Consider the following 27,804-nt stretch of genomic DNA (forward strand, 5'->3'; position numbering starts at 1 on the left):
CTCATCATACGAATGTCGAAATGCAATACTCTAAACATTTTTTTAATTTTGTCGACACTCGTATAATCATATGGTTATTGTGCATGAACTCATACAATAAGTGGTGTCAATTATATTATGATGGTTTGGCTCCCCATAGTGAAAGTAAGTGTAATTATAGTTGACCGCGTCGATCGACACTTGTGTAATACCGAAAATTGATGACATTTCTACCACAATCATGCGTCAATATCGTAAACATCTCTATACAGTTCGATTTTCAAAAATTTCATTTCCTCAATGGTGTCTCTCTAGATAAACACACGTTTACATAATATGTACTATACATGTTATATCACATTATGTGCAACATAGTAAACATGTTATATCTCATTAGTAGGTCGATTGTGATATAGATGTTTAGGATTAAAATCATGAAAATTTGACCGTTTGATATAATTATGATAGTGAAGTATAGCAGTGTAACAAAATTCAAAAATTTTCGGAAACGTTTGGGTATCGATCAACTCGGTTAACCATAAATTCAACAATATTAATTTTAATATCACACATTAGTATTAAAAAATAACCGTTGTGGCACTACAATAGGAAATTTATTAGGATTTAGGGTATTTTAGGGGTTAGAGGTTATGATACATACAACGTAATATTGAAAACAATTGTGTGATATACCTTCACACAACATTTCTTAGTTGATTGTCGTAGGATGAAGAATTTAAGGTAGTATTGTCAAATGCAAGAGAAGGGCTTCATCATGACACACAAATACATTATACAACCAAAACTGAAAAGCCGTTGTTTGATTGTTGAAAATACTCTACTATCACACAACAGGTTTGAGTGTTCCGTTGTTACATCAAGACCACCAAGACTATCCTTCATAAAAAATTTAGGTTTTTAGAGGATATGTAAGAGCAATTTTAAAACTAGAAGTCTGCAGCCTAGCATGAGAGATATATCGTACAACAGATATATAAAAAGTATTGTGTGATAGTTTAAATTGTATACATTCACACAACATTTATTGGTTTTACTGTTGTGTAACAAAACCCAGTTATATGTCAAACTAGAGTGGGGTTAGAAGCGAAATGGGCCTCATTTTTATCTGCATTCACACAACAAAATATTGTCCAAAGTGTTGTACTAGTTTACGGAAAAAAAATCTGGAATGATCTCAGACTATCCACACAACGCTTGACAATTTCTGAACGTCATATGAAACATTTTTTAAATTTGTACAACCCTGCTATTATGAACCGTTGTGTGAAAAGTGTCGTTTGTTGCACTTATTGGCGTTGTGTTTGATATTATCTTCTCACGGTAGGGAAATCTAGTGTTACCTTATTTAGTCCTAGTACAACTAGAATTGTGGATCTAGACAGCTTGATAGATGTGTGTATATGTTGTACAAACTGTTGAAAGTTAATCAAGAAATTCAATTCTTCACAATTTCTTTTTCACCAGTTAATCAAGAGCACTCTGATGAGGAAGATGATGTATCAGTACGTACATTCGGTCACTTATCTTTCTTCAAACATTTTTGTTATAGAATTGTCATATGATGACGTGTAAAATGTAGGTTTTCTATAATGTTACCGTTGTATAGGAATGATAACAACAATTTAGGTCTTCTTTGATTCTAGAGTAGTATGTTATGTTTTTACTTTGTTCAGTTGGTAATTTCATCAATATGCAAATTTTTGTGTGATATATATATAGGGTAAAATATTGTATAATTCTTGTGGTTTGAAGTTGACATCTATTTAGTCCTCATGGTTTTATTTTAATCTGAATAGTCCTTAAAGTCACGATTTTTCATCGAAATAGTTCTAATGGTTTTATTTTAATCTTAATAGTCCTTAAAGTCATGATTTTTCATCTAAATAGTCATTATGGCCTTTAACTGAGAACATGAATCGGAAGGACTGTTTGAATGAAAAATTGTGACTTTAAGGACTATTCAAATTAAAATAAAACCATAAGGACTAAACAGATGTCGACTTCAAACCAGAAGGACTAAACAAATTTCAATTTATATATATATAGTAGGTGTATTTTGTTTTTTGGAATTATGTATCATTTTGTTTGATGTTTACTTTTTTATTAAGATATGTCACTTGATGTTTTAGGCTATAATATTTTCGTGTGGTTAGGATGGTTGGGTTGCTTGCACTCTATTTGAGCCACCAGGGTTCGAATCTCAATGGGCAATATTTCTCTATTATCTTGGATTTTCTCTCCCAAACCCTAGAGGCCGCTTCCTTCCTGCAAATTTCTTCTTTGTCCAGTAGCGCCTTGATGGAGGGTCTGGCTCTTGCCTTGCCGTCGTGAATGATTAGCTGCCGGACGGGGAATCGAGACCTAAACACCTAATGTTCTTGGGTTCTGTCGAAGAGATGATGAACAGGCTTTGACGTGTGGTTTTGATTGGGGGAGAGAGGTGGTGGTCACCGTGACTATTCATATGCGGGGATTGTTCTCCAACGACGGAGTCTGAGATTTGGTCCGATGTAGATCTGTGATGTGAAAGCTGAGTCTCGATCTGCAGTCGCATGGAGCTGTGTCTGGCTTGAGGTAGATTGGTTCGGCTTTCCCTAAATCATTTTCTATTTGTATAGCAATATTGCAAGAGTGATAGAAACATGCATTTTTGGCATTGATATGGAGAATCAAAGCTAGGAAGAATGACGTCTAATGTGGAGCAAAACGTAAATTTCTGAATTCCGGCGAACCACCACCAGTGGCTGCACAAGTAGCGGCGCACCACCACTTTGAGTGGTGCCATAGCTTTTTCGATCACCATAAAAGAGGAGCAAGGAGAAGAAAGATGATGGAGTAACATATTTACTTCCATCAAATTATTCATTGGATAATAGACTTCATCATCATGCTTTATGCATCATTGCCTACTCTAATTAGGCCATCATTTCCCTCATTTTTTTGCCTTGGTTTTGGCATTGTTATGGCCACTCTTCTACTCTTCATTTGAACCATACGGATGGGGAAGAAGAAAAAGCTGTTTTGCTTTTCTTTCTCTCTCTTTTCACACATCTTTCTCTTCCCTATAGATGCATCCTTTCATGCTATAGACCATCATCCACCCATTCACCACTCTACACCTTTTTCTCTCTTTTTCCACCATAAACCTCCATCTCCCTCTCCAAAATCCAAACTCATCATCTTCCTCCCCCAATCTACTCCATCTCCTCCATCACCACCACCATTTCTAATCCCAATTCTCCATTAACACCACCACTGCTACACCATTTCTCCACTCTCTTTCCTATTTCACTTTCTCCATCCACTCCACCTATTCACACAAAGCATAGATCTAGCTTCAATACCTTTCATCATCAAGTCTTCAAGAACAATAAGGAGAGGGAATCACCACCACCACCACCAAGACATGAGCTTGGGGATAAATTGACACACCACTAAGCCAACTCTCTCCCTTAAACTGTAGATCTATTTTGATGTTTGATTTGATTATGGAGTTCGTTTACGTAATTATGAGTGAGTAGTACTTTGTTGGGGTTAGGGTTGAAAGCCCTAACCAATCTTGTATGAAATGATGCTATATTATGATTTGATGCAATTTTAGTTAACATTCTTACATGCTAGTTCAAGAGTTGAATGCATATGCTTAGAATTTACCACTTTGAGTATATGTGTTTGCCATGACATGTTAATGTTTAGAGCTTGGTAACATTTGAATGTTAAAACATGAAAACACCCTAGGTGTGCATGTAAGGGTTGTGAATTACAATCACTTAGAGATAAGCTTGGTTGGTTTGCATAGTTTCTTCATCTTCAAACTTTATGCACTTAGGGTAATGTATTAGATGCCTAACCGGATTGAAATGCATGACTTAAGTAGTTAAGTACTACACCCGAGAAGGGTAGCTTGATACCACAAAAAGAGCATGTCCATTATCATATCCGAGAGGGATGCAATGAGAGAAATTGGTTGATTAACTTAACATCATTCATATTGATTTACATCAATAGTTGCAAGGGAGGTTAGTGGTGGACAATTCGAATCCTAACACCATCCATTATCCCACTAGTTTAGTTTAGAGTAATTTAGTTTACATTTGAGCATTTAGTTGAGTTTAGTTTAGTTCACAACTTCAAAAACCCAAAATCAATTCACTACTCCATTTGCACATACTCACCCATGAGCCTAGAGTTCCTTGTGTCTTTAGGTTTGTGATTATACATTTGCACATTCTAGCTCTTTTAAGGTTAACACTCTAGCTAGTGAAAGAAATCCAATCCTCGTGGGTTCGACAACCTTTCTTAAATTCTTTTACTATTATTTGTACCTCTTATACTTGAGGGTGGCTTTTTGGCTAACAGCTGTCTTTAGTGATCCTCTTGGGCTTGCTAAGTTGGGCTACGGTTTTGCCTTTGGCCTAACCACTAATGTTTTTAGCTTTTATCTGATTATAATAATTTCCTAATTTTTTAGGAACTCTAGGTAGAATCTTGAAGCCTACGGATTATGATGTTTCTTTTACATCTAGATAGTGAACACTTCTTGTCGTACCATAATTGAGCTCCTTAGCGACGAAAGTTTCATGCAAAATTATCTCTGTGTAGGGCTAGATTATAGCTTGCTAGACTCATCATCGATGAGCAACAATATACAATGTAATGATATGTGAATCATCTCAATTTATTGAGGTCTGTATCGATGTCTTTCTGGCTGCGACTATTAATATCTGTCCGCCTTTGCTTAAAAAAAAAGAAGATGTTTTAGGCTATAAAGAACTAGATTATTGTGAAAAGTAAAAATGAGTTACTATAGAAATCTTCATCTTAGAAATGTATTTAATAGTATATTGTGAAAATATTTTTCATATATTATAGAACTTGAAAAATGAAAAAAAGTAAAAACATCAAATTGGTATTTTTTTTTTTGTTGAATAAAGAACGTTAGCTCTTATTTTTATTGATCACAACTTGAGAATATGTACAACAATATGAACACAATCCGTTCACGGGGGCTATGTAAGAATTGAACCATACAGAATTACGTAGTAGACACTAAGCAATCTGTATGTTAAAGACCATGAGATAAAACGCTATGATCAATGTTGCTGTCTTGGTAGCAAACGAACCGAGAATTCGAACTAGCTACCAAGACACAAGGAGGCAGGAATAAGTCCTCAACCTCTCATATTTGACCACATCCGGGACCACCCTACGCAGAGGGAGTAACCCTAGAGCATCAAAAACCCTAGTTAAAGACGAACCCCAAAAACTATGAAAATGCTCTAGACCCTCTTTAAACTAAAAACAAAAAGACCAAACGAGGGCCCAAAGGAAACCCTAGCCCACCAGGAGCCTAAGACTGAGGATCTGATCAGATTGGTTGAGCCCAATTCTCTCAGCCCGAAAAAACTTTGTCGGGCCACCGTCTCCCTCACGCCCTTGTTACCCCTATTGGTAGCTTGTCGTTGTTGTCGTCCAACCCACGCTGCACACTCCCGACTGCCACTAACCATTGGCTCACGCCAGAAACTTTTATATTCCGATCAAAGATCAACCAAATCTCCCTTGTCAAATCTATAAACAACATCCAAACCGAATCAATCAAAGCTTGCCCGCCTGACGCCGAGATTCACCCACCACTATACCGGTCCTAAGCAGCCCAACGCGGCCTCCAATCACCACTCACATCCCTACCCTTCAAACATTCGGAAAGAGATGGGAACCACTCGATCTTCGTCCCCGAACCAAGGACCCGTGCCATCAAACCTGTCTGGTCGTTACAGCCTTCAGCAACTAGGCCAGAGGCTGTCGCCAGCGACAGGGTGCAGCCGGGGATAGGCGCGAATGGTGTTTTGAGTTTCCTTTATAAACGTTGAAAATATTTTAAATTTTAATTTTTCAAATTTTGAAATCTGTCTTACCAAACCAAACGTATTTTCATCTCATTAATTTTTAAAATAAAAATAAAAATAAAAATATAAAAACGTCACATAATTTCTCGTCTAAGTTTTGTCCGCGTTTTTACCATAATACTGTCCAAAAATAAAGTGAAAAAGTAAAAACTTCATGTTTAGCTACTAGGTGGCCGTCCAAAGCCTCGCTCCCCCACGCGCTTCACCCAAATAGAAAAAGTTTGACAATTTGCACACCTCTCACGTGCCACAACGACACTCAAAACGCCCCCGTCACGTGCCTGTCGAAACCCCCCTTCTAGTACCACTACCCACTCTCCAATCAAGGCCGAGCGTGACGCGCGTCTCCAAAGAATTCCAAAACAGTTTTTAACCTAAACAAAAAAAAAACAAAAACCCACACGCACTCTCTCGCTTCATCCTCCATGACGTCTTCTAGACTCGCTCTCTCTTCCCAAACCTCTTCCTCTTCCTCTTCTTCCTCCCATTCAATTCCCCTCACCAAACTCTAACCCTAACCCTAATCCGTAACCCCCAAAATTCCAAAACCCTCAGGAGACTCGTTAATCGTCATGGAATCGCAGCCGAACAATCTCTTCGACACGGCGTCGCAGCCGGACACGGCCACCGACGCCTACACCTTCCTCGAATTCAACACCCAAGGCGAGGACTTCGACTACCCCGAGTTCCGCGACCCGATTCGGTCCCCGGTCGCCTGGCCCACGCCGTCCGATTCCCTATCCGACCCCGCCGACCGCGGAGGAGGAGGAGGAGGCGCGGGCTCCGACCACCAGTCGGACGCGTCGCCGGTGTCGGCGGCTCCTGGGAGCGCCACGAAGGCAAGGGCGGGTGGCTCCGGCAGTAGCGGCGGGAATAATAGTAGTAATAATCAGGTGGTGGATGCCCTAGCGTCTGGGATGAGTGTGTTGAACTTTGAGGACACTGGGGATGATGATAGCTATGAATTTGGGAAAGGGGATTTCACTGAGCATGCGTGCCGGTACTGCGGCGTCTCCAATCCGGCGTGTGTTGTGAGGTGTAATGTACCGTCGTGCCGCAAGTGGTTTTGTAATTCCAGGGGGAATACCTCCGGCTCTCATATTGTGAATCACCTGGTGAGTTTCCGGGTTCATTATCTTGTTTAGTTTTGGAATTTTTTTTGTTATGCTCTTATTATTGTTGGAGTTGGTGTAAAGTGAATTCGATTAAGAACTGTGCATTTAGGAGTGAATAGTAGGGAATGTAGTAGACAGAGAGATTTGGGGGAAAACTGGCATTGTATGTAAACCTGTTGAAGTGAATATAATTGAATACGGCGATGAATCTTAGAATAGATCATAAGTATGGAGATTTGTTTTGTAGAGGCTAGGCAGTGTGCATGTTCAAAACTGCATTATTATAAAGAAAACCTAAATCATAGTCGCAGTCATATTAGACTTAGAGAAGTTGCAGGAGATTCAGTGGTTTGGCTGGCTTTTGAAGGTAAAAAGAATGTAGGTAGAATAGTTTAAACAGCCATATGATCTTATATGTTTCTCTGTAGTTTCATAGATGTTTAGAAGACATTCCGACTCATGCTGCTCTTTATTGGTGAAGTTCTGTTAAGAATAGGGTCACTTGGAATGCCATCAAGAGTACATGCTCTTCATTTGAGTGGTTGTATTTGAGACCACTTGCATACAAATACAGTGAACGAGCATATAATTTCCTTTTGGTCTTAAGCAATCATTATCTACTGGATTTTGATTTTATCCAGCTGCATAGATTTAGTTGTATGTTTATGCTTTATATCCACCTATGTTCTGGCTAGTTGTTAGTGAGTTTCTACTCCTTTTTAGTTGTTGGAAGTTTTGGATTGGGATGTCAATTATTCCTTTTTCAGATCGTTTTCCAGTTGATCTTAGTTTTAGGTGTAGACTGCTACTTTTGTTGAATCCTACTTTTTATGGGAGAACTTTCATGGGGTGCCAATAATTCAGTTGTACTCTGGCAGTCATAGTCTGAGGTTAGAGTTTGAGTAGGTCTGAAAAAATCAATGAAAATTATGTTCATTCATTGTATGTTTTGATATTTATGGGCTTCAACATCTTCTCATCACAGCTGTTTTGGAATACTAGTGTTTGCTCTGTTACAGCCTGTCGCCCCTATTCTCTCTTACCATCTCTGTGTTGTTAAGGTTTTCTTACTGCAACGACACGTTATTATGCAAGAGCATCTATTGGAGGCTTATATCGTATATGGTTACTTTTCAAAATTGTATGCAGCTTGTGGGTTTGCATTTTAATGTTGCCTAAATACTAAGTTGGAAATTAAGTTGCTATGTCCTACTATTAGATATTGTTATTACTATTTCTAGGAGAGTCAATACAACCCTTAGAGGTTTAAAATAATTATCTGTTATCTTGGGTCCTGCAGGTGCGTGCAAAACACAAGGAAGTCTGTCTTCATAAAGATAGTCCGTTAGGAGAAACAATCCTCGAGTGCTACAACTGTGGATGCCGCAATGTATTCCTTCTTGGATTTATTTCAGCCAAGACAGAGAGTGTTGTCGTTCTTCTTTGTAGGGAACCCTGCTTAAGTGTTAATGCATTGAAGGATATGAATTGGGACCTGAGCCAGTGGTGTCCCCTGATAGATGATAGGTGTTTCTTGCAGTGGCTTGTTAAGGTTTGATTTTTTGTAGCTCTTGTATTAAACTCTGTTGTCCTTTCCTCGAGGCAACCTATAGTTTCAAGTTCAGACCCTCTAAGCCATTGTGCTTTGCAGGTCCCCTCTGAACAGGAGCAGCTGAGGGCACGCCAGATTAGTGCTCAACAAATAAACAAGGTAGAAGAACTCTGGAAGTCAAATCCTGATGCTTCCCTCGAAGATCTTGAGAAACCTGGTGTGGATGATGAACCCCAACCTGTGGTCATAAAGTATGAAGATGCATACCAGGTATACTTGTTTTCTGTGATTGCTACTGGCTTACTCAAACATGAGATGGTCTATATCATCATCTGCGCGATGTAATTTTCATAGTGACAAAATCTGACTTTGTTTCCTTGGAAGTGGAGGCATTATCATGTTCTATTTAGAAAATAAGAGAGAAGAATCTGCATTTGCATATATGTTTGTTAATGGCATTTTAAATCTATTTCTGATGCAGTATCAAAATGTGTTTGCACCACTTATCAAGCTTGAAGCTGACTATGATAAAGTATGTGTACCATCCTCTGCCTTTAGTCCTTATGTTCCTTCTGTGAAGTACAAGCATTTGTCTAAGCTGTTTGTTCTTAATTTTTGTTCCAGATGATGAAAGAATCTCAAAGCAAGGACAATCTCACCATTAGGTGGGATATCGGTCTTAACAAGAAGCGCGTTGCTTATTTTGTTTTTCCAAAGGTGATTTCTGGGAGTCTATCTTAGTTTGATCTTTTTCCTGCTGTATTCCACCCTTTTTATGTCCACATATATCTTCATTGTTGTGTTGCGTTGCAGGAGGACAATGAGTTGCGTCTTGTACCTGGTGACGAGCTGCGGCTTCGTTATTCTGGGGATGCAGCTCATCCAGCATGGCAGTCTGTGGGACATGTGGTACGACTTTTCCTGATTGTAACAACATATGTCTGTATGTACTTGTGAGCATTTTTCTTTGGCTCAAATCTTATATATCTTATCTTCCCAGATCAAGTTAACTGCACAAGAGGAAGTTGCACTCGAACTTCGTGCTAGTCAGGTAAATATGGTTTTCTTGTGGCTAAATACTTTTAAAAAAAAATTTGTTGTTGTTCTTTGTGCTTAGTGTTAGTATTGTGTGTGCAGGGAGTTCCAGCCGATGTTAACCATGGCTTCAGTGTTGATTTTGTGTGGAAGAGTACAAGTTTTGATCGTATGCAGGGAGCCATGAAAGCTTTTGCAGTGGATGAGACAAGTGTTAGTGGGTATGTGCTTTGTATCTTTATTTTCTTGACATGTACAAAAGTTAAGAAAGAACAGTATGTTAAAATCTTGATCAGAATCAGATTTCTAAATTTTCAAAGGTTTACCAGACAATCTTTCACCTATCAACATTGGGTTTGTTACCTACTTAATGTTGGTACACGTGTTCATAATTTCTCTACTGCTTGATTTTGTTCGGAACTGTCAAGCCTAAGGTCTTGAGATAAATAATTTCACTTTTTTGGATGGAAATTAAATTAGCTTGAATTTTCTGATCATATCTTTGCATGAGCTTATTTAACCTGAGATGAATTGAACCTTGATTAGTTTTATTGTGTGGTGATCTTACAGCCTGATCATAAACTACAATTACTGTTATATTTCCAATGCGCCTGTTGCGATTTTTATGCATCTAAAATTTAATGCTCCTTTTACTTTCTGCAGGTATATTTACCATCACCTGTTAGGCCATGAAGTAGAGGTTCAAATGGTCCGTAATACACTACCTCGTCGTTTTGGTGCACCTGGTCTGCCAGAGCTCAATGCATCTCAGGTTGATATATTGATAAACTTATGGGTTATATACTCTGGTTTTCATTGTTTGACAAAGATTTAAGTTTTCTTGTAGAATAGGTTGCGTTTGTTTGTTTTTAGATAATTAAGCTGTTTGAAATCCTGGGTCAAAATTGAATCATCTTCATCAGCAGCAGTATCAACATCATCAGTCTATAATAGAATGGCATGTATTATGTTATAACATATGTATATTTAGATGTGGTCTCGATCAATGCCTATACATGTCCTGGATTTTCTTGGTTCCTCATAACTCTAACCATAAGCTTACTTGAAATGGCCTATGTAGACAGAGTTTTGGCTTTGTTGGCTTTCAGCTTTCCTTCAAGTCTGACCTCCTTTAGAACATATTCAGACCGATGTTTGTATTCATGCATGACATAGTTGATTGATTTTCTTCATTTGTGCTTACCAGAATTTTTTTATCGTCTAGTTCTTAAGGGGGTCTCATATCCTATTATCTCATAGTTCCTTTTGAAGTTCTTTGTTGCAAGTATTTTTCTGATCGTCTTATATTCCTTTATGGATAGGTTTTTGCTGTGAAAAGTGTCCTCCAGAAGCCTATAAGTTTGATTCAAGGTCCACCTGGCACAGGAAAAACCGTCACTTCTGCAGCAATTGTGTATCACATGGCTAAACAAGGGCAGGGACAGGTAGAATCACCAAGATTCTTTGCTTCACACCCCCCCCTCTTCTCTCTCCCTCTCTCTGTCTCTCTCTATCTTTCTATATGTCTTTCTCATGCGCTAAATTTTCACTTTTCTCCAGGTTTTGGTTTGTGCACCTAGTAATGTGGCTGTGGACCAACTAGCTGAAAAAATAAGTGCAACTGGGCTGAAGGTATAGAAGCAGTGCTTTTCCTACAATTAAATCAACCCTCTTGTCTTCTTTGTTTGGTTGTATATCTTGTATTGAATTTTTTTACTTTTTCTGGTTCTTGTACTTGATTTTGGTGTCTTAGACATAACATTCGGAAAGCTTTTCATATGAGAAAAGGAACCAATTTAGAATTATCTTAGGTTTGGCAACTGAGTTGTGTCCATGTGTGCCAAGTATAATTGTTATACTAACACCATGGAGGTCACAGGTAACAAAAGCTCTCTGGCATCATGGGATATGGATGGGTAGGGGTGTATTTAAACAATATAAACTAGCTATTCTACTTCACTTAAAGTAGTTTCTTAATTTAAAGCAGTTTAATCTCAGTTAACCTAAATAGCAGTAAGTATACTTATACAGTCCACTTAAATCAACATTCAGCTGATCATTATACTAGCGAAACCATAAAATGGAATTCTGTTATATTTATCACAGTTCTTTTGGTTGAAGTGTTTGTATTGTAATAGTTGGGTTATTAGTGTTAATATGTTCCCACTTATTGGTTTGTAGATAATGGACTGCTTTTCACTCGTACATGTTTATATGTTTTTTTTTCTTGGATGTCTCTGAGTCTGTTTCTTTCTGTTGGGCTACAAGGTTGTTAGACTGTGTGCAAAATCAAGGGAAGCTGTCAGCTCACCGGTTGAGCATTTAACCCTTCACTATCAGGTATGTTTGTATTTGTTAGCTAGTCTTTCACAATTTGCTTACAATTATGTTCAATGTTTTAACCTGGTGCTTACGGATAACAGGTTCGTCATCTTGACACATCAGAGAAGAGTGAACTTCACAAGTTACAGCAACTGAAGGATGAGCAAGGTTTCTGTCTCTCTCTCTCAAAAATCATTTTCATATCTTATATTAATATTCTCAGGTAGTCTTCTCAAGTACTAATACTTTTGAACCTGGGGCTTTTGTACCACGATAAAATTATAAAAGTAAAAATGAAGACAATGCATGAATCATTCCTCCCATTATCTTGATGTTATACTGAACTTTTTATTGAAGTAGTGTGATAAATTGTAACAGATGCTTTTTTGGAACCTCATTTGAGTTATTTTTTGTATATAATTTTCCCCACATTGCGCATAGGCATTGGTGATGAAAATCTGTAGCACGTATTTGTTAATCCAATGCGTATTCTTGCAGGTGAATTGTCAAGTAGTGATGAGAAAAAGTACAAAGCGTTGAAACGGGCAACTGAGAGAGAGATTTCTCAGAGTGCTGATGTCATTTGTTGCACATGTGTTGGTGCTGGAGATCCACGATTGGCGAATTTTAGATTCCGTCAGGTTGAGATACATCTTTCATAACCAGTTCTACTGTCAGTGTCGGTCACAACTTAAAAGATCTTAAAATATCATCTTTCCTGTTCATTTAGGTACTTATTGATGAGTCTACTCAGGCAACAGAGCCTGAATGCCTTATTCCTTTGGTACTCGGGGCAAAGCAGGTATCTTGAGATCAAATCACTCGGTTTTACATTTTCTTTAAGGGTTGATGCTTTGCAGTTTAATGTAGAGTTTCTATTTTAGGTTGTTCTGGTTGGTGATCACTGCCAGCTTGGTCCAGTCATTATGTGCAAGAAAGCAGCTCGTGCTGGGCTTGCCCAGTCTCTTTTTGAACGCCTTGTTTCACTTGGTGTGAAACCAATTAGGTTGCAGGTAGTTGGTCAAACTTATTCAATCTCTGCATGGATGTAGCATGTGGTATAACTGAACTGATGTTACTGTGGGTACAAGTATGACTATGTTGCGGTACTAATGTGTTATCTTTTGCGATTTCACATTAGGTCCAATACAGAATGCATCCAGCGCTGTCAGAGTTTCCTTCTAACAGCTTCTATGAGGGAACACTTCAAAATGGCGTCACCATCAATGAAAGGCAATCAACGGGAATTGATTTTCCATGGCCAGTTCCCAATCGTCCAATGTTCTTTTATGTTCAGGTACACCAAGTGCCAGTTAATTATTTGAAAAGTAGTTATGTCTAGAAAAGCGTTGTATGTTGGCCTTTTTTTTCTTTTTCTATATGGTATTGGACTCATTCGTTGGTGTTACAGATGGGTCAAGAGGAGATAAGTGCTAGTGGAACATCTTACCTGAACAGAACTGAAGCTGCTAATGTTGAGAAGATTGTCACAACATTCTTAAGGAGTGGTATCATCCCTAGTCAGGTGCCATGACATTCCATTTGCATTTAGCTCTTCTCACTGGATTTCATGTATCTTTACTTGATAATATAAATGTTTCACAGATTGGGGTGATAACACCATATGAGGGACAGCGAGCATATATTGTGAACTATATGTCAAGAAATGGTGCTCTCAGACAGCAACTGTATAAGGAAATAGAGGTAATCTGTTTGATTCATCAGCCACATGATTTTGTGACAGTTGTCCATATCATCAATGTTCTTCATCTTCATTATTTATTGTTGTTACAGGTTGCAAGTGTAGATTCATTTCAGGGAAGGGAAAAAGATTATATCATCCTTTCATGTGTGAGGAGTAATGAGCATCAGGTGAGTAAATAGTAGTTTTATCACTTTATGTGCAAATTCATTTTTTTTTTTTCAGAAACTTTCTTTTCCTTGCTGTAGCGCATGTACTATCTTTTGTGTATTGTGTGTACTGGTGTATCCTTCAATGTGCCATTTTTTCTGTCATATTTATCCTGGCATTTCTTTTAACAGACTACTAGAGTTTGCACATTTAGCTCTAAGGTGATTGTGGAATAGTTGTTTCTCATCAAGAAGAGGGTATTAATATATCTGGCTAATGAACTACTCTTTCAGGGAATTGGATTTCTTAACGATCCTCGGAGGCTCAATGTTGCCCTGACACGTGCTCGATATGGTATTGTTATTCTGGGGAATCCAAAAGTTCTAAGTAAACAGCCCTTGTGGAATAGCTTGTTGACACACTACAAGGTATCATCTGAGCTCTAAGAACTATGCAGAGGTGTGGTGTTTGACTGTTAGTTTTTGACTCTTTCTGCAAGATCAGATGATTGAAAAGGAGCGAAATTGTCAATTATTTTGTGGTATTTAAATTGATAATGTATTGGTGATTCACCTTTTGCTCTGAGCACCGTAGTTTCCTTGTTACAAATCTACTCTCTTATCAAAAAGAGGAATAAGAAATTAAAATACTACCACTTATTTACTGGAAGACATGAGCTTTGATTGTTGATGGTAGTGGCTGATGCTTACGGTCAGCATAATTGTTAACACTGAATGATGTTATTACAGATCACCTTTATGTTTTCCTCCCCTTGATGAGGCACTATTTAGTACTTAGATTTTATCATGTTGGTCAATCAAACGATTATGTTGTATGTATTGAGTATGACTACTGACATTTTGTTTATCATTAGGAACATGAGTGCTTGGTTGAAGGTCCTCTAAATAACTTGAAGCAGAGTATGGTTCAATTTCCAAAGCCAAAAAAGGTATGTTATTTTTCATTAGTCACAGTTCTTTTCTTTTTGGAATTGGTAGAGCAGACACAAATTGATTTTCAATTTGTTTGTGGGAGTTGGATCACATATAATAAAAGTTGGTGATAGATGTGAAATCATGTTTGGTTTTTTTTTTTTTACACAGATCTACAATGATCGTCGTCTGTTCGTTGGTGGTGGTCCTGGAGTTGTCCCAAGTGATAGTTATGGGTCTATTGCCCCATCCGGTCAGAGTGCTGATAGAAGAAGTGGTCGCGGTAGGGGTATGTTATTTCTACTACCTTCCCCATTCCCCCCTCCCCCGCATGAATTGTTTTAGGATGCTTGCAATCTAGGATCACGATGTTAAGGGGTAAAACCGTAATATAGGGGTAGATAGGTGCACCACCTTTGTGATTAATGGTTTGGATTACGAAAAATCTCAAATTTAAGTTGCTCACAATGCAGGTGAACCTAAGAATTGTCCATCTAAAACTGAATGCCCAGTTATTCTTATTATGTGCAATTGTTCTTCTACTGTCCAAAATGAAATTGCACATGGAAATTGGAAATAATTATTTCGCTGGGCAATCATATAATTGGTGAACTCTGTAATTGAATAACAGCCAGAAAATGTGTATACGCATTGGTTAATCTTTTTTTTTGGTTGGATCCTCATTGTTTCTGTCAATGTCAGGTTCTTACCTACCTCCTGGTCCACCGAATGGTACCCACAAGCCTGGTGTACATCCTGCTGGATATCCAATGCCTAGGGCACCACTTGCACCATTTCATGGTGGTCCCCTTTCTCAACCCTATGCTATTCCAACTCGCGGAGCTGTGCATGGACCAGTAGGAGCTGTTCCTCATGTCCCTCAACCTGGAAGCCGAGGGTTTGGAGCTGGACGTGGCAATGCTGGTACTCCTATTGGCAGTCATCTCCCACACCAGCAAGGCACACAGCAGAATGTAGGAAATCTGGGATCCAATTTCAACTTTCCTGCTCTGGAAAATCCTAATAGTCAGCCATCTGTGGGCGGTCCATTATCTCAACCTGGATTTGTCAATAATGTTCGTATCTTTTTCTTTTTTCCGTGCTAAGGTTATACATGGATTTTTATCTGCATTCAGTATCATGTCCTTAATTTTTTTTTTTTCCTGTGACAGATGCCAGGTCAAGGGCCGAGCCAAGCATTTCGCGATGGATTTTCTATGGCGGGCATGTCTCAGGTTTTTTTTCTTCATACTTTCCAAGATCCCATTGAGAATTGTACAAAATTGTAGAGCTATATTCATCATATCTTAATTTCACCTCAGGAGTTCTTGGGTGATGACTTTAAAAGTCAGGGATCACATGTTCCTTATAATGTTGCTGACTTCTCCACTCAGGTATGTATTTATTTATTTATTTTTTTTGTGTTTATCTGTAGAGGAACTATTTAGTTGCTTCAGCAGCATTTCTGGATGTTGAAATTTCAGGATGTTCTTGTCTATCATATCTCTGTTCTACTTAATCTGCTATATCTCTGTTGAAATTTCAGGATGTTCTTGTCTGTCAGATTTCTGTAAAGCATTTTGGGGCAGTTCATAATTTTTATTAAATAACGTTGCTATTCCTCAAGCAGTTTGTTAAGGGATGTTAGACTAATCTGTCGTATAGTATTTTTTTTTTTTCCCTCATGGTATTCTGATGGTTTAATCTATTGTTGTTTGAAATGGATTCCCCTATTATGTTCAAACTTCAGAGTATTGTACATTGTTTTTCTTAGAATCATCCGTGTACACATGTATAAAATAGAATTCAAACGTAGGGAATTTGGCCTGCAGTTTCCTTTAATTTCAGTATGTTGACATGCTACTGGCCTTCTATGCAGGCTTCTCAGAGTGGATATGCTGTTGATTATGTTACTCAAGGAGCACAAGGAGGGTTTCCTGGCAATTTTATGAACCAGAATTCTCAAGCTGGGTACTCTCGATTTGGTTCAGGGAATGACTTCATGTCTCAGGTTTGGTGATTTCCACTTGTTAGTTAAAAAATGAACAGAAACCTATTTGGTGCCTTGTCTTCTTTGTCATTTAGGCAAATCTATCTTCTGCCTTGTTTTTATCATCATTTGGGCAAATCTGAACTGTGAACTGCATATTTCAGGACTACATGGCACATGGTACACAAGGTCTATTTACCCAGGTGGGCTACAATGACCCATCACAGGATGATGGATCGCAGAACCACTATGGCGTGGGGAATGCAAATGCGCTTCAGTCTCAGGTTTCTTCTCATACAAACTGTTTGATATATAATTATCATGGATAGTTCTTTGGCCATTGTGTAGCGAATTTATAGTGTAAATGGGCAAATGTTTTTGGCATCCTTTTGCGAGTTATACCTTGCCTTGTTGATATCTCTTGTTTTGAATTTGATAAATTTGCTCTCAACATATTTGCAGGGATATATGAATTCTCTCTACTCCCAGCCTTTTACCCATTACAATACACAGCCAATGAACTTGCAGGCTCCACAACAGCAGCCGCCCCAGCAGGGTCAGAGCTCCCAAAATCAGAAGATTCACTACAATGGTTAAGAAACAGTAGGGAATAATGGCTGTGATGGGTTATAATCTTTGCATTCAGCAACTCGGTTTGTGCTCTCTTGTGTGCCCAAATATATCTACCCTAAAATGCAGAAAATTTGCCAGTTGAGATCAGCGGTTATCTCCATAACCAATAGTTAATGTTCTGGGTATTGGTTATAAGGATCATGAGTGGGGCAAATGAGCATGGGTCTGAGCAAACAAGAGCAACACATCCAGGGCTGAGAAAGAAAAGGATAACCCCAATTACCTGCTTGAAGTTTTGTATTGTTCTGAAGAAAGGTAAGGAAGTGTTCGACGAGTGAGAGCATTACATGGCATGGTTTTGGTGAAAGGGTGTGGAAACTGGAAGCAGCGGTGGGGCTATATATCTAACTGACTGGGGAAAACCCCTCATTTATACAGAAGCAGTTTACCACAATTTTGTACAGCATGCTGGGGAAAGTCGCCTAGCCCTTTCAGTTCGTGGCATGTAATTATACTCTGCATTATTATTGAATAGATGATGATGATAATAGCTTAGCAAGTATTATTCAGTGCGTGTACTGCTAGCTGAACCCCAGTGGTATATAAAAGCGTGATAATGGTTTTCTTGTGCAAGGCTTGTTTCAAATACTGTATTTGGAAGGCTGCAATGTTCTTCTACCAGTTGTTTTCTTGATCAGCTTATTACTGATCAGTTTCGAGTAAGGTGATGTGTTGTGAATTGATGATTTCATAATAACTAAAGTTGAATATTTGAGTGAATTGATGATTTCAGCTTATTACTGATCAGTTTCTACACAAAACGAACTTTCGTTTTATCTTCTGATCATTCTTCATTCAAATCGTTTTGTATGGGAAATCTGTATATGCATTCCTTCATGATCTATGAATGCCTGGACCTGTTATATATAATAATTTCACAAAGCAATTTCATCTATGTAGCCCAGCTTCTTGATCACGACTAACTAATATTGATTTATATACACCAGTGATCAGTGGTTCTCGATAATACATGTGGTTTTAAAATTTTATTTTTATCATATTCTAATCGGTCACTTTTTATATTTGTTTTTTGAAGGTCGCATAAGTATCTAGCGTGATCGAAGTGATGCACATGATAGGCTTTATACTTTAGAGATCAGCCCGTATTCCCGAGTCATATATTTATACGGAGGTTTCGTATGAAACGACCTCTTTTCTTGCGAATTTATAACGCAGTGATAAATCATGATTCTTATTTTGTTCAGAAAAGAAATGTCGCTAGAGTTCTTGGTTTGTCATCCCTCCAAAAGATTACAGCTGCATTAAGAATGCTTGCTTATGGTATGTCGGCAGATCAAGTTGATGAATATCTACGAATTGGAGAAAGTACAACTATTCTTAGTCTTAAGAGATTTGTTAAGGCAGTAGTCGAAATTTTTGGTGATGAGTACCTTAGATCACCAAACAACGATGACATGTCACATGTATTAAAGTGAACAGAAATTGATTGAGGCTATAGGGTTTCCTTTCATAAGTGCTAAGAGTCAATACAATGAAGAAAACTGATTTCAGTAGAACTCCATGTCTTATTTACTTCCTACTTCCTAGACCATGATAGAAGTTACCATAATCTACAAGTGAACACACGATTGGAGGCAGGCATGCCGGGTAGGTAGTGTTTAATATTTACTACTTTAATTAACCAAAGATCAATTAGAACTTGCATGTTTTCTAATTCTTGGTTATTTAATTGCTTGTCAGTTTACACAGCAAATGGATATGTTACATAAAAAAGTGATTCAGAAACATATCTGCAATTCTGTTCGGATTTCAATTGCAGTCATTGTACTTGAAATTTTTAAATTTTAGTCCTCATCATGTTTAACAATGCTTTCAAATCTAAAGCATCCTGGTGATGTAATGTACTATATGTACACTTCTACAACTGGTGTAGGGGTTATGGGGCTTAACGTAAAGCCAGTATGTGAAAAAATCAGTCATGGTTAAGAAATGCAGCACCATATGAGAAATAAGGAATTTTCTAGGGTACCTACCTGTTTGGTAAATATAGTTATTACTTGGGTAATTTTTGTTCTATTAGAGATAATTACTCAACTTAAGACAATTTACAAATTTATGAACGTGTTATTGTTATAGTAACTTTGTTCAATTATATATAAATATGTAAAACAAATATAGTAATTTTGTTGTCAATGTTGTAAGTTTTACTCATTTAATTTGTATTTTTGTTTAATATATTAATGGTAAAATGGGTGTACGGTGTACATCCCAGTACCACCGTAGACAATCCCTGAGAAATAGCAGACCTTTTGATTTAAAAATTCACACCTGCCCGGCTGCTCTTGCCAAATGTGTTCAAGTAGAGACAATACTGATAGCAAGCCATGCGGGGGCTTCATTGCCCAACTCAAAGATGGTCAAGATGACTAACTCATCAAAGATGCTATAGGTAGAGCCAACTCGAAGAAAAATTCCCAGCAAGGTTTACATCTTCCTATTTAATTCCTGCAAATTTCACATAGCCAAAATGGGAACCAAAAATGCATTAAGTACTGGCTCGACTTCTATCAAAATTGAACCGAAATCTGTTTAGCAGTTTCTACTTTCTAACAAGTTAATTAGTTTCTATTCAACAAAACAAACCTACTTTGTATTGCTCCAAACAACTGCTAGAAGATCTTATGGACCAGACATATCGATGCCAAAATGGTAGGAAAAAATGAGGGTTTTGGCCGTTTGGGTCAAAGGTGCGCGGCGTGGCCGAGTTGACCAGAGACCGCAGGAAAGGGAAGCAAAAGGTATAGAGATGCATAGCATTAAAAAGTGCAGCTAGCTAGCAGCAGCAGTAGTATGACTTGCTACACAGCGAGAGCTAGCTAGCCAACTAATAATTCAGTAATGACTTGAAATATCGAAAAGTTGCTCGAAAAGGAAGTAAAGCTAGCTTTGATCGAGTACATTTTTAACCTAACATTATGAATTATGATGAAAGCACCTCGTTTGCATATGCAATGATGCTTCATAGTTCATATGCAGAGCTGTTGTACTCAAACAGCTGGGAGAGTTGGCTTGATTTTTCTTGTGTGTATGTCAAAACCTCTCGAGCATTCTCAACTTTTTCTCAATTTATGAAGCACAGGTTTTCACCACTTGGCACCTTCTTTCACTGTCCATACAATACTTCCCTAATTAATTTCTTATTTTTCTATAAAATTTCACCCCAAAAAAATCAGGCACTCTTTCTTCACCTTCTGATATATATGATCATTCCAACTTATAAAAATAAATAAATGATGAAGTATAAAGTGTATAGACAAAGAGATAGCAAGAGAATCATCTTCTTATTCATTGATAGGAGTCCTTTATATAGGGAATTACACAATATCAATATGGTAAGGATATGAATACATAGATTTAGTCAAACTACATATCCTAATAGCATAAGGCCAAGACACACATAAAGAATATCTAGAAAAATACAAAATATCCTAGAACACTCCCCCTTGTGCCGCGCGCTGATATGCCGATAGTGCTGATCTGTTGCCTCGTCAAAAACCTCGTCAAGTCACAAAAACCCTGTGGAAGAAAAACTGAACCTTAATCGTAGAGGAAAAAAAGTACAACGCACCCTTCACATTTGATAGTGACATGTATGTATGAGCTAGACTCCCCCTGAAGTTCGCACCTCCCCCTGATCTTTACATCAATCATAGGGCTCTTCCTGATTTTTACTAATCACAGAAATTTCAACAACTTAGCATGTCAATGCTCTTTAACATGTCTTCAAATGTGGCATTAGGCAATGATTAACAAAATCATGCCGTATTGTCCTCAAATGATCTTTTACACTTAGATCTTGAGGAGAAGGCCGCTTGTGAACTCAAAACATAAGTTCGTGCAGAAAATCAGATTTCCATGCAGCATGACCTTCAGTTAGTAGAACAGTCGTAACTTCCTCTAGGAAATACATATGAACGAACCGTAAACGGTTTTGGAAACTAGACTCATTTAGCTTTCCAACCGTATATTACACACATTCTGGTTTGTCAAGATCTGTTCACAAAGTCCGGTCGAAGTTGACTGTTTTGCCAAAATCAGATTCTTGGACAGATTCGTCCTACTTTACGAAAACGGCCATAACTCACTCAATATGATAGGTATGATCAAATGGTTGGTGTCCCTGGAAAGTAGACACATAGATCTTTCCAATGGTACCAATTTCACCATTTTCCAGTGAGTGAGATTTTATGTAGGTCCCGTGGAAGTTGACCTATGAAACTTGGCAGATTCTGATTTCGCTATTGATGTGTCTTTCTTATGTAGGGATAGAATAAGCCTCAACCTTTCATACCATTAAGTATTGAAAAAGGAGTTATTGTCACTACATTGGCGTTGCGTGGGTGCATAGCTACACTTAGCTTTACAACTTTTCATAGCGAATGAGATGTCAAGTCTTTCGTATTGTGTTGAGTACATTGATGCGTCTTATTGTACTTAGATGGGAACTCCATCTCTTAACACATATTTGTCATCTTGCTTTAGACAAAACAACGGATCTCTCTTTAGAGCAAAGACCTTGACTAATCATAGGAGTATATGTAGGTCTCACTAGTTATAAAGTGTCTAAGCCGATTGATGGAGAATCATCATCAATACAGTCATTGAGTGCCTTATCGAGACCGTGTCTTCCTAAGATCTTTTTCTTCGGATGTTGATACATATTGGCATCTCTTGATCTATCAAGAGTCCATGTAAATCCGGAATGAACACGCAAAGGCATAATTCACCATATCCCTTCTGAATCAAGTAGAGTCCATGTGTGTTTCAATACATTTAGCAAACACATGCTCCTGTGGTTTGGGGCCACTTGATTCGGATAAATGAAGTCCGTTTAAGATCTTCATGTATATCTCTGATCCCATAGAGATGTTATTATGACCACATTCATAAGCTGCATGTTCAGTTATTCAGAAACTACCAAACTGACAAAGTAGTGGAGTTTAATGACATCCATTACGAGAGCATATCTCATCGTAGTCGATCTCAGTGCGTGTTAGTGAGAGACCTTACGCCATAAGGTGAGTCTAAGCTCTTGTTCTCACTACGCTATCTAACAAAGGTATAGTTGATAGGGTTTAGCTTGCGGTGTCGGCATCACCTGCCCAAGGACCTATCTAACAAAGGTATAGTTGATAGGGTTTAGCTTGCGGTGTCGGCATCACCTGTCCAAGGACCTATCTCTTTGTTAATGCTGGATCGCATCTTTCCATTAGGCCAATCAACTAAGTTGATATCCATCAACGAAGGGTGGTTCGATAGTAGACTCATTATCTCACGTCCTTGTGTACACTAGTGTAATACTTGTAGAGATCTCTATATGGATTGGATTTGACATTGAGGCGTCCCCCAACGATAATCACAATTCAGACTTCATGAGACGGATTTGAGTATCACTGATCAATGGATCAGGTTGTGCCAAGCTCGCTTTCTTCCTAGTGCGAGAAAGTATCAAACCTAAGGGCCTCCCTCCTTTTGGGGAGCCACACGGCCTTGTGACACCAATTTTACCACTATATGACGTCACTATATCACCATCCATGGTGATGGCGTCAAGACCAACACCTTTTGGTCGCGCCATGTCCTCTTGATAGGACATCAATCCTTGCAGACATATTTGCAGCATGTGATCTCGTCACTTTAACACTTTAAGCATTTGGGATCAAGATGAGACTTAGTGGGGACAAACCACGACAATTCACGTCGTTCCACTTGAACATTTGTGTTCTTATCTCCCCCTAACGGCAGGAATATTGTCTTATCAAAGTGACCATCCACAATATAGCAGTGAAAGAGATCGCCTGACAAGGTTTCTACATATACGGATTATAGGTGGAGGTTCACATCCAACCTAAATACTTATTCATCTCGAATGACTCATCATTGTGCGTAGTGGCAGTGCGATTTGGCACCTAGAATAAACATCTAGCCGAGCTCAAGGATTGGAGATCCGTTTCAATCTTGTTTGAGCTCAAGATTGTAATCCTAGTACACAGTCACGAGCTGTAGTACAAAAATATTCAAAGATGGTAGGTCGTAGATGAATAGTAAAGCTGCATGCAAATATTGCATAGCCCCAAGACGCAATAGAAAGATTGGTGCGCAACAATAATGTTCCGGTGACAAGCTAAAGTTGTTTGGTCATAGCCTCAGTGAGACCGTATTGCATGTGAACATGGGGTACATGACACTTCAACTTACATCCTGATAAACTTCTTTAAAGAATGGGTAGTGAGTCCGTAGAATTATAAGCAGCATAAGCAGTAGATAATAGTGTAACATGTGACCAGTGTGTTAACACTTCAACCAACACCATAAAACATAAAAAGGTGTCCACAAGTTGGTTGTATCTATCTACATAGTTTATGTAAGAATAGAATGTTCACTTTTGTGTTATTTAGCGTAGGAGGGTCTCACTCCTAATTTAGCTAAAGAATAGGTTTTCAAAACGAGCAATGAGCATTGTAGGGAGTCAATGCGACATCGAGGGAAGGTCGGTGCACCTCAATTGCTTGAGGAATTGACCGGACGACCTCCAAGAAGTTGGAGTCGTGTTCGGGTGACATCAATGTCCCCTGGGTCACCACCATGCTTCATGGTGATGCTAGATCTCAAATGTCTTTGTTTTGAGAGGAAGAATGGATGTCCATGAGAATTTCTCAAAATTTGGACCATTATATCTCTTCCAGGTTGACCAATTTGGTCAAACCAAAGCCTATATGAGTCGGTGTCCTAAATATCATGTTTGGCGACAACATGAGATTCGATATTCAAATCATAGTGACATACAGTCGACTAGATTGACTCATAAACTTCTCTAAGATGCATTTTAGTCTGCATTCATGAGAATGTATACACAAAAGAATTATTGTTCATTCTCACAATGTGTTTTCAAATGAAAACTATTAGCATGAATGTCTTTAAAGCTCAACATGGTTCGGTTGCCTCTCAATATATAAAGAGAATCTGTGACGTTGATCATGGTGCCATGAGGCATCAAGATTCAAGCTAAACCGCGTCCCTGAATGACCGGTATGATTCAATCATTGTAGTCACAAAAGATTTACAATGCACAAAATCCAAAGATAGTTACCGGTTCCTTAGAATATTATAGATAGTTCCAGTATCTGTGAGGCACTCAATGTCTCTATAAGACAGATCTACAAAAATGGAGCAGATAAGAGAGTAAATAGTTCCACTTGAACCATTTAGAATGATTGAAAGAAGCTACGAAAAGCTGCAATCCCGAGAGTGCATAAAAATTTCCGCGCAGAATGACCTTTGCGCACTAAAACAGCCATAACTTCTTCTTTAAAATAGATATGGATGAACCGCGAAAAGTTCTGAAAACTAAGCTCGTAGAGCTTTCCAATGATATAAAGCTCACTGTCTGGTTCGTCCAGATCTGTTCGCAAAGCTCAAACGAAGTTGACTGTCCAGAATGGACTGATTGCTGTTTTTCGCATAATTAGCATGTGCGAAGCTGTGAAGCTTGCAGGTGGCGTGTAGGCTGTTGCCTTAGCCAAAATTGACGTGTGTATAATCAAAATCAAGTCCTTTCAGTCGTTCCAAGGTCGTAAACTCCATGACTAGTTAGCAAAAGCTCCCTAACATGGACAGAAACTAACTCAGAGGACCTAGAGGATTCGATCATGATGATAATTTTTCGGTTTTGATAAGTATTCAACGTCTTTTGCAAGACGGCAATTAGTTTAATAGCGTAGGGGGATCCAAAATCAAAAACTTTTGGTAACTCCAAGTCAGTATGACCAGGCATGTCCGTGGAGGGTCAGTAGTGCGAGGCACACTTGAAACCACTATCTCCTTAATTTTGGGCATTTCTAAGACATCACACTGAGCTTGGATGAGCTTAATTGAACAATTGATAATGGAAAATCCGATATAGGGTAGAAGACTTAACTTAACCGGAAACACGTGGGCGATCCTCATTGAGGATACGGTGCCATGAGTCACCTTCAAAGGAATGGACCAAAATCGGCACAATATGCCATGTTTCTAAGGACGATGTAAGAATGTACATCTTTTTTGTAAATCAATACGAACCATAAGAGGAGAACAGTTTCATAACTTCGAAAAAATTCTTAAGGCATTCATTATTGCTAATGTGAGTACATCGAAGTCTCAAATAGACGAAGGCTTATTACATATAGCTTGGAAAGAAAATCAATGTCTAGCCAATGTTGTCAAAGTTAGGGGTAGCTAGAGCAGGATCCGAATCTTCGAAATTCGCGATCATGAGGATGACGTTCTTGTCCTCATATTGATTTTCCGTACCTTTTTGTATGCATTCACAATTTGAAGGAGCTTGACAATCTTGAACCAGTGATCCAAAAATCCACAACGGTTGCATTGTCATGAGCTGACGTGAATAGTTTTGACAAATATAATTGGTGTCTAGACCGGGAGTGTCGCCATTAGGGCCGGCGGCACCTCCCCCTCTTTTCTAGACATCGGCACGGTGTTTTCTACCGTTGCCATGACCCATATTGTTGTCCCCACATTAGGGGATAATCCCAAATACGTTTATCACATTAGCGTATATACAATTCTCGTTTGTAATTGTAAGATCAAAATCAAGTCTCGTTGGTAATTCTAAACCAACTTGGAGGACTTAGAGAACTTGATGATGATCGAATCCGCTAAAGATTATGGATCATGATGCCACAAAAGATCATCGACAATATGTAGTCAATTAAGGTGGTGAGCAATCCACTTGACTAATAACTCAACAAGTAGAGTTATATGAACGTTTCAAGAAACGCTCCATGAGTGCATTCCACAGTACTTTGTGGTCATTACTTTTTGCACAGATTGTCATTGAAGGCTTTTGTCGATGTGGCGCGTCAAAGACTTTGAGCTCATGAGATGTGAAATCTCGGCATCTAGGCTTGTTAGCCTGGAGGTCAGTGGTTTAATCATTTCCAATGAAAGGTTCCACAGACACCAAGCAAAGATTCACCTTAGTCATCGAGTACGTCAAAGCTCAAGGGAGCAGAATGTTACATTGCTCTTGCATACAAAACCAAGATGTTATGAAACTCGATAGAGGTCATAAACAATGCTTTTAACGGTTTGTCCTTCGGATTGATCACACACAATCCGGAAAAGCTGCGAATTGATCAAACGCAATTCGGAAAAAGGCCTCGGATTGATCAAACACAATCCGATGATAGGTCGGGGTTGATCATACACAACTCGGACAAGGAAACAAGAGTGATCAAACACACTCTTGACCAGCGAATAAAATTCCGAGATTTTTGGTACCTGCAAATACACCGACCCAAGCATAGAATGGAGTAGAAGAATGAGAGAAAGCACTTTATCTCCCCCGAGGTTATTGAACTTGGAAGAGTTTTAGGGTTGTAAAATAAACATACCGTAAACACTTGGATGCTTGATCGAATGAAAAGAAAGCAGCGGAGTGGACAGTTGGGAAGCGGCGGCGGCGGCCGAGAACCTCCGGTTTTGGTTTTTAGGGTTTGGAAAAAAAAAATGGTGGGCTAGTAGTTCTAGGGTTAGAACAAAGTGCATGATAACGTGATGAAGTATAAAATGTATAGACAAAGAGATAGCAAGAGAATCATCTTCTTATTCATTAATAGGAGCCCTTTATATAAGGAATTACACAGTATCAATATGGTAAGGATATGAATACATAGATTTAATCAAACTACATATCCTAATGGCATAAAATCAATGCACACATAAAGAATATCTAGAAAGATACAGAATATCCTAGAACAATAAATAAAATCTCCAAATACCCCAACTCTATATGTGGTTCTGCATCTACCTTGTGATACACACACACACACACACACACACACGGAGCCGTTCGAGAGCGGACGTCCGCACGGCCCTTAAAGTGCGGATGTCCCACCGTTCGCTATCGTACGGCGCCGGCGAGGGCACGCCTCTACCCTAGCAGACTCCAGCAGCGTCCACGACCATTTTCCCTCCCCGACGAGTTCGCCGAATTCCAGTTTTCCGACGAGATCGACTTTGTTTGAAGTTTTGGATGATCTTACCAGAAAACTGGAATTCGGCGGACTCGTCAGGGAGGGAAAGTGGTTGGGGACGCTGCTGGAGTCCGCTGGGGTGGAGGCGTGCCCTCGCCGGCGTCGTACGGTGGCGAACGGAGGGACATCCGCACTTTAAGGATGTGCGCCTCTGATCTGACCTATATACGGATCAGCCGGAAAACTTCAAACAAAATCAATCTCGCCGGAAAATTAGAATTCGGCGGACTCGCCGAAGAGGGAAAATGATCGGAGACGCTGCTGGAGGCCGCTAGGGTGGAGGCGCACCCTCGCCGGCCCCGTATGGTGGCGAACGGAGGGACGTCAGCACTTTAAGGGCGTGTGACGTCCTCCTCTGATCCGGACTGTATATATATATATATATATATATATATATATATATATA

At 38.9% G+C, this 27,804-nt stretch overlaps 1 protein-coding gene across 1 annotated transcript; it reads left to right on the forward strand.

The window, feature by feature from the left end:
* The first annotated feature begins 6,321 nt into the window (after positions 1-6,321).
* Positions 6,322-18,059, forward strand: LOC101299192 (regulator of nonsense transcripts 1 homolog). The gene is made up of 29 exons (XM_004300241.1): positions 6,322-7,024; positions 8,325-8,576; positions 8,676-8,846; positions 9,058-9,108; positions 9,201-9,293; positions 9,390-9,485; positions 9,577-9,627; positions 9,714-9,832; positions 10,275-10,383; positions 10,934-11,056; positions 11,172-11,243; positions 11,880-11,951; positions 12,035-12,101; positions 12,432-12,574; positions 12,664-12,735; positions 12,818-12,946; positions 13,075-13,230; positions 13,345-13,458; positions 13,539-13,637; positions 13,728-13,805; positions 14,079-14,213; positions 14,660-14,734; positions 14,889-15,006; positions 15,420-15,793; positions 15,890-15,952; positions 16,040-16,111; positions 16,597-16,728; positions 16,872-16,991; positions 17,170-18,059. Exons 1-29 carry the CDS (start codon positions 6,482-6,484, stop codon positions 17,302-17,304), a joined length of 3,834 nt encoding a protein of 1,277 aa, XP_004300289.1. The 5' UTR covers positions 6,322-6,481; the 3' UTR covers positions 17,305-18,059.
* The last annotated feature ends 9,745 nt before the right edge of the window (positions 18,060-27,804 follow it).

This window comes from Fragaria vesca, linkage group LG5 (genome assembly GCF_000184155.1).
Source record: "Fragaria vesca subsp. vesca linkage group LG5, FraVesHawaii_1.0, whole genome shotgun sequence".
Classification (NCBI taxonomy): Eukaryota; Viridiplantae; Streptophyta; class Magnoliopsida; order Rosales; family Rosaceae; genus Fragaria; species Fragaria vesca.